Genomic DNA, 5,628 nt, shown 5'->3' with positions numbered 1-5,628 from the left:
GCCGCAGAGCCCCGTCCCAAACTCGCCCATCCCATCTCCAAAGGGCTGCTCTGCACACCCGTGATGGGGCCACGTCAGCCCAGTAGCCCCGAGGGTCACACCCCCGTCTCCTGTTGGCCCACCAGGCAAGCAAAGGCACCTGAGGCCTTCGCCCCCAAACCTCCACCGACTTCATCTCTGAACCATGCCCCACTCTTTGCCCCCGCTGCACAGAGCCACCCCCTCTTTGGGCATCCCAGGGTTGGAGGCGGTGGAGGTGTGTGGTGTCATGCACTGTCCCCGTCACCCCTCTGGCGTGAGCCCCAGGTTGCCTGCACCCTGGCTGCCTGGCACACGGTGGGGCTGAATGCCCCTCACTGGCTGCCCCGGGGATGAAAGCCATGTTTGCACGGAGACCCCCAACAAGACACAACACTCTGGCGGGTTTGGGGCAGAGAGCAGAGCTGTGCTCCCCTTCTGGAATGTTCTGCAAAGCATCTGTTTCTTCAGCTGAGGAGACCAAGGTTCAGGGCCCACCCCACCTGCCCCTCACCGGTGCTGGGCTTGTCTTCCGCCTTCTCCTGGGGGGCCTCCTCCCCAACCAGCTCCTCCCCGGCCAGCTTCTCCTCGGCCTTCTCCTTCTCCGTCCCAGCCTTGTTCGCTTTCTGCACCGCCTCTATCTTTGGGCCGAGGACCCGTGACTTCAGCCGGGTGTAGACTTCTGCCGCCTTCTCCATCACGTCCTTGTTTGCTTTGTAACGGCGAATCTGGCCACCAGGAGAAGAGGCCTGGCTCAGCCAAGTACAACGGCCCCAGCCCGGGCCCTGGGCCCCTGCCCCGGCGATGCACTCCTCCCACAGCGCCTCCCGGGAGCACAGCTCTGTGCGCCGGGCATTTCTTTTTTTTTTTTTTTTTTTTTGAGACAGTCTCACTCTGTCACCCAGACTGGAGTGCAGTGGCACGATCTCGGCTCACTGTGACCTCTGCCTCCCAGCTTCAAGTGATCCTCCTGCCTCAGCCTCCTGAATAGCTGGGATGACAGGTGTGAGCCACCACGCCCGGCCAGCAACGGGAATTTCTACCCGGCAGCCCACGTCCTCCTCACTGACCCAGAGCTGCCCCGACAGGAACCCGCTGGGGGCCTGGACTCCCGGGCAGACACCTGCTCCCAGCTCCCCACTCCCCGGCCCGCACCCTGCGCCTCTGGTTCCCGCCATACCTTCTTCAAGGTGGCCACCACGTCTGTGTTCTTCTGGAGAATCTGAGAGGTCACCTGCAGGGTGCCCAGCTCCTCTAGGGCATTCAGGCACCTCTTCACGTCCTGCAGGGTGGGGTGGCCGTGAGGGGGACGGCCTAGCCAAGGGGTCCCCAGGGGTCCCAGGGCCCCAACGGGCGGAGGAAGACATCCTGGGCTGTCCCTGACGGGATCGGAATCCGCAGAACACCCTCACCCCCAAGCCCCTGTCTGGCTGACGCGGAACTCCAGGGACGGGCAGGTACTTGGGGTCCCAGGTGCGTGGGGGTTGGTCCTGGGGGCCTCCACGCGCCACCTGCCGGGAAAGCTGGGTGCTGCATGTCAGAACCGGCTCCCCCAGGGCCCTTGGCCAGGAGACCCCATATGCTCACTACCAGCTGGAACAGACTCCCGGCCCACCCACCCGCAGGACCCCGGCTTTGTCTCCGTTTCCCCAGACTTCTAAGGGAGCCCCGCGGGGAGGTGGCAGTGGGAACTGCTTGGCTTAGGGGCCCCAAGGGTCTTACCGGGCTGTCGACCTTTAGGGCAAACTTGATCTCACTGTGCAGCTTCTGCAGCTTCTCCTCCACAGAGGGCTCTGGGCCGGAGAGAGAGCACCGCGTGGGCCCAGGCAGGGCCACAGGGGGCCAGCTGCTTGGGGGCAGGAGACTGAGAGTCTCTGGAGGAGTTGAAATGGGGGCCCCAGGTCTGTAGGCTCAGCCCCCAACCATGCAGGCACCCCCGATGTGCTGAGCACCCTCTCTAGGGATAGGCAAAACAGGCCGGCCACGCCATGGCTGTCCCCGTTCCCCTCAGCGAACTCAGTGTGGGCAGTGTTGGGCAGCTAGGCCTCACCTTTCTTCTTTTCTACCTTCCTGTCCATCGAGAAGCCCTCGGACCGCTTCCGGGTCCGCTCCACCTTCACGGGCCTGTGGAGAAGTGCTCCCCTTAGTCAGGCCCTGCCACCGGCGCTCTGCCACTGAGGGGCTAGCGCCCAAGGGGGTGGACCTAAATCCACTGCAAAGGAAACCCTTTGGGAGGCCCTGGGAGCTAAGCCAGGAAATGGGAGACGGGGAGGCCCTGCCATGGCCTAGGCCTAGGGCAGACCAGGGCGGCCACAGGCTCGAGCTGACCAAAGATACGAGCCTTTCCCTGGGTTCTTAAGAAATCCCAGGATTCTCTTCCTCGTTCACATAGCCAAGGGCTGGCTTTTTCTACCAGAGTCAGTGAGCTAGGAAAAGGCCCTCAAGGGTGACACGCATGCAGGAGGGGGGGGCCATTGCTGAGGCTCGGTGCTGCATGCTGCTCTGCACCCCATCACTGCCATACCCTCATGCCAAGTCCTCACGGGCAGGTTTGCCCACCCAAGGCCAGATGCCATTTAGAAAGTGGGCTGGGGAACCAGGCACAGTGGTTCACGCCTGGAATCCCAGCACTTTGGGAGGCCGAGGCAAGTGGATCACGAGGTCAGGATCTGGAGACCATCCTGGCTAACACGGTGAAACCCCGTCTCGACTACAAATACAAAAAATTAACCGGGCATGGTGGCACGCGCCTGTAGTCCCAGCTACTTAGGGGGCTGAGGCAGGAGAATCGCTTGAACCCGGGAGGCAGAGGTTGCAGTGAGCCCAGATCGCACCACTGCACTCCAGCCTGGCAGAGCGAGACTCCATCTCAAAGACCAAAAAAAAAAAAAAGTGGGCTGGGTGCGGTGATTCACGCTTGCAATCCCAGCACTTTGGGAGGCCGAGACGGGCGGGTCACGAGGTCAGGAGGTGGAGACCATCCTGGCTAACACGGTGAAACCCCGTCTCGACTACAAATACAAAAAATTAACCGGGCATGGTGGCACGCGCCTGTAGTCCCAGCTACTTAGGGGGCTGAGGCAGGAGAATCGCTTGAACCCGGGAGGCAGAGGTTGCAGTGAGCCCAGATCGCACCACTGCACTCCAGCCTGGCAGAGCGAGACTCCATCTCAAAGACCAAAAAAAAAAAAAAGTGGGCTGGGTGCGGTGATTCACGCTTGCAATCCCAGCACTTTGGAAGGCCGAGAAGGGCGGATCACGTGGTTAAGAAGTTGAGACCAGCCTGGCCAACATGGTGAAACCTCGTGTCTACTAAAAATACAAAAATTAGCTGGGACTGGTGGCAGGTGCCTGTAATCCCAGTTACTCAGGAGGCTGAGGCGGGAGAATCGCTTGAACCCTGGAGGCAGAGGTTGCAGTGAGCCGAGGTCGCGCCACTGCATTCTAGCCTGTGAGAAAGAGCGAGACTCCGTCTCAAAAAAAAGAAAAAAGTGAGCTGGGAGATGGGCTGTCTCTCCACCATAGGGGAACCAAGATGCAAGCCCCTAGGCCGGGGCGCGGTTTCTCCCTCCTCCTCTGCTCTGCAGACACTGGGGATGGACTGTTCTCCGGGATGGGTCGTTCTGGTCCCTAGAGGGCGCTCAGCAGTGTCCCCGGCCTCCACCCGCTCCATTCCCGAAGCAGCCCCCAGTCATTACAACCACAGATGTCCCTGGACTGGCCCAGTGTCTCTGGAGGCGGGATCACCTCGGGGGAGACCCCTGGGCTGGGAAAAGATCCCGCTCCCGCAGCAGCGATTCCTACGCAGCCCATACAACCCAAGGACCAGGAACTTCTACTGGGTCTGGCTCCAAGGCTGAGCTCAGAGGTGGGACTGCCCCTGTTTAAGGGGTGAGGGTTGCGGGGTGATGCAGCGCGCAGGTGTGGAGGGGGCGGAGCAGGGCTCACTTGGCTTGTGGCTTCTCCTCGGGCCGCGCTCTCTTCTCCTTCTGGCCAGGTTTCCTGGCGGGCTCCGTGCTTGGGGACTGCAGCTTCTTCGCTGATTTCTTGGCCTACAGCAGTCAGGAAGGGCGCGTTGGAGCAGCGGAAAGGGGATTACCCAGACCCCTAGCCCATCCGACTACTAGGGGACGCAAGCTGGACCCTTTCTGCTGCGCTCCACACTGTTTGAAGGTGATGGGGCAGGATGGGAGGGGAGGGAGGACCCAGTGTCAGGTCCTGAGTGGATCGTGGAGTTCTTGGAGCCCAGGCCCCACCCAGCAGAGGAGCAGCCCCCTCCACTCTTCCTGCCCAGCAGTCCTGAGCTGTGGCTGGAGCACCTCCTGCACCAGGAGTTCGGTGCCCTTTCTGTGACGAAGGGAGTGACAGAGAGAACACGGCGTTGTTCCTGCTTTCCCCAAAGAAGGCAGGCCTGTCCCAGGGACACCAGCATGTGGGGTCCAGGGCTCAGTCTAGGTCAGACTCTCTGGATTCAGGCCACACTGCCTGAATCTCCACGAGGGGAGAGGGCGTGATAGGGCCCACAGCCCCACACATGATACAGGAGAGGCCCAACAGTCACTCTAGGTGGCCTCCTACCTGCTCCCACGCTCACCCGCAAGCTGCACCCAGCGGCAGCCAGAGGGCACCAGAGAGCACCCGAGTGAGGGCCTGTCCCTCCCCTGTCCACTGCCCTCCGTGGCTCCCACCTCCCTCAGGGTCAAAGCCCAAATCCTCCCTGCAGCCCACGTGGCCCTGTCCGGCCTGCCCTGTCCCCTCCCCGCCCTCCCCTTTTCCCTCTCTCCCCTCCTCCCTCTGCTCCAGCCACAGAGGCCACCTCGCTGTTCCTCCAGCACACCAGGAGCAGTCCTCTGGGATTCTGTGTGAGCTGCTTCTCCTGCCTAGAATGTGTCCCCTCCCAGGAGTCTTCACAGATCCCCTCCCTTCATTTGGAGTCTTTTTTTTTTTCTGTTTTTTGAGACGGAGTCTCGCTCTGTCACCCAGGCTGGAGTGCAGTGGCACAATCTTGACTCACTGCAACCTCCGCCTCCCGAGTTCACGCCATTCTCCTGCCTCAGCCTCCCGAGAAGCAGGCACCTGCCACCTCGCCCAGCTAGTTTTTGTATTTTTTAGTAGAGACGGGGTTTCACCCGGTTAGCCAGGATGGTCTCGATCTCCTGACCTCGTGATCCGCCCGTCTCAGCCTCCCAAAGTGCTGGGATTACAGGCTTGAGCCACCGCGCCCCGCCCAGCTAATTTTTAAAGGATTTTATATAGACGGGGTCTCGCTATCTTGCCCAGGCTGGTCTTGAACTGGGCTCAAGTAATCGTCCCACCTCAGCTGCCCAAAGTGCTGAGATAACAGGCCTGAGCCACCGTGCCCAGCCCCCTCACTCCCGTGAACCCCCCAAAGCAGGGGTTTCTGGGCCCACGCACTGCTTTCCTGCTGTGTCCCGGAACCGGGGACGCTGCCTCCTACCTAGTAGATGCTCGATAAACGTGTGGAGTGAGGGCAGGGACTCCCGGCGCCCTCCCGGCTCACCTCTCTCTCCAGCTCGGCCTCGGGCTCGGAGTCAGAGGAGGACGGAGGACCCCGGCCCCGGCCCTTCCGTCCTCGCTTCTTGACGGGCT

General features: G+C 61.5%; 1 protein-coding gene across 1 annotated transcript in view; it reads right to left on the bottom strand.

Moving 5' to 3' along the window:
* LOC105512942 (hepatoma-derived growth factor-related protein 2) overlaps positions 1-5,628 on the bottom strand; it is an 18,009-nt gene that overhangs the window by 2,245 nt on the left and 10,136 nt on the right. Inside the window, exons 6-11 of the mRNA XM_011943615.1 lie at positions 5,540-5,626; positions 3,967-4,070; positions 2,069-2,142; positions 1,741-1,811; positions 1,199-1,300; positions 533-746 (exon numbers count right to left, since the gene is read on the bottom strand). Of these exons, the coding sequence (XP_011799005.1) occupies positions 533-746; positions 1,199-1,300; positions 1,741-1,811; positions 2,069-2,142; positions 3,967-4,070; positions 5,540-5,626 (652 nt within the window). The remainder of the gene's footprint in view (positions 1-532; positions 747-1,198; positions 1,301-1,740; positions 1,812-2,068; positions 2,143-3,966; positions 4,071-5,539; positions 5,627-5,628) is intronic.

Source organism: Colobus angolensis, unplaced genomic scaffold, assembly GCF_000951035.1.
Source record: "Colobus angolensis palliatus isolate OR3802 unplaced genomic scaffold, Cang.pa_1.0 Scaffold22, whole genome shotgun sequence".
Lineage (NCBI taxonomy): Eukaryota > Metazoa > Chordata > Mammalia > Primates > Cercopithecidae > Colobus > Colobus angolensis.
Note: the sequence above shows the minus strand (reverse complement) of the source record. Positions and strands in the feature narration are given on the sequence as shown.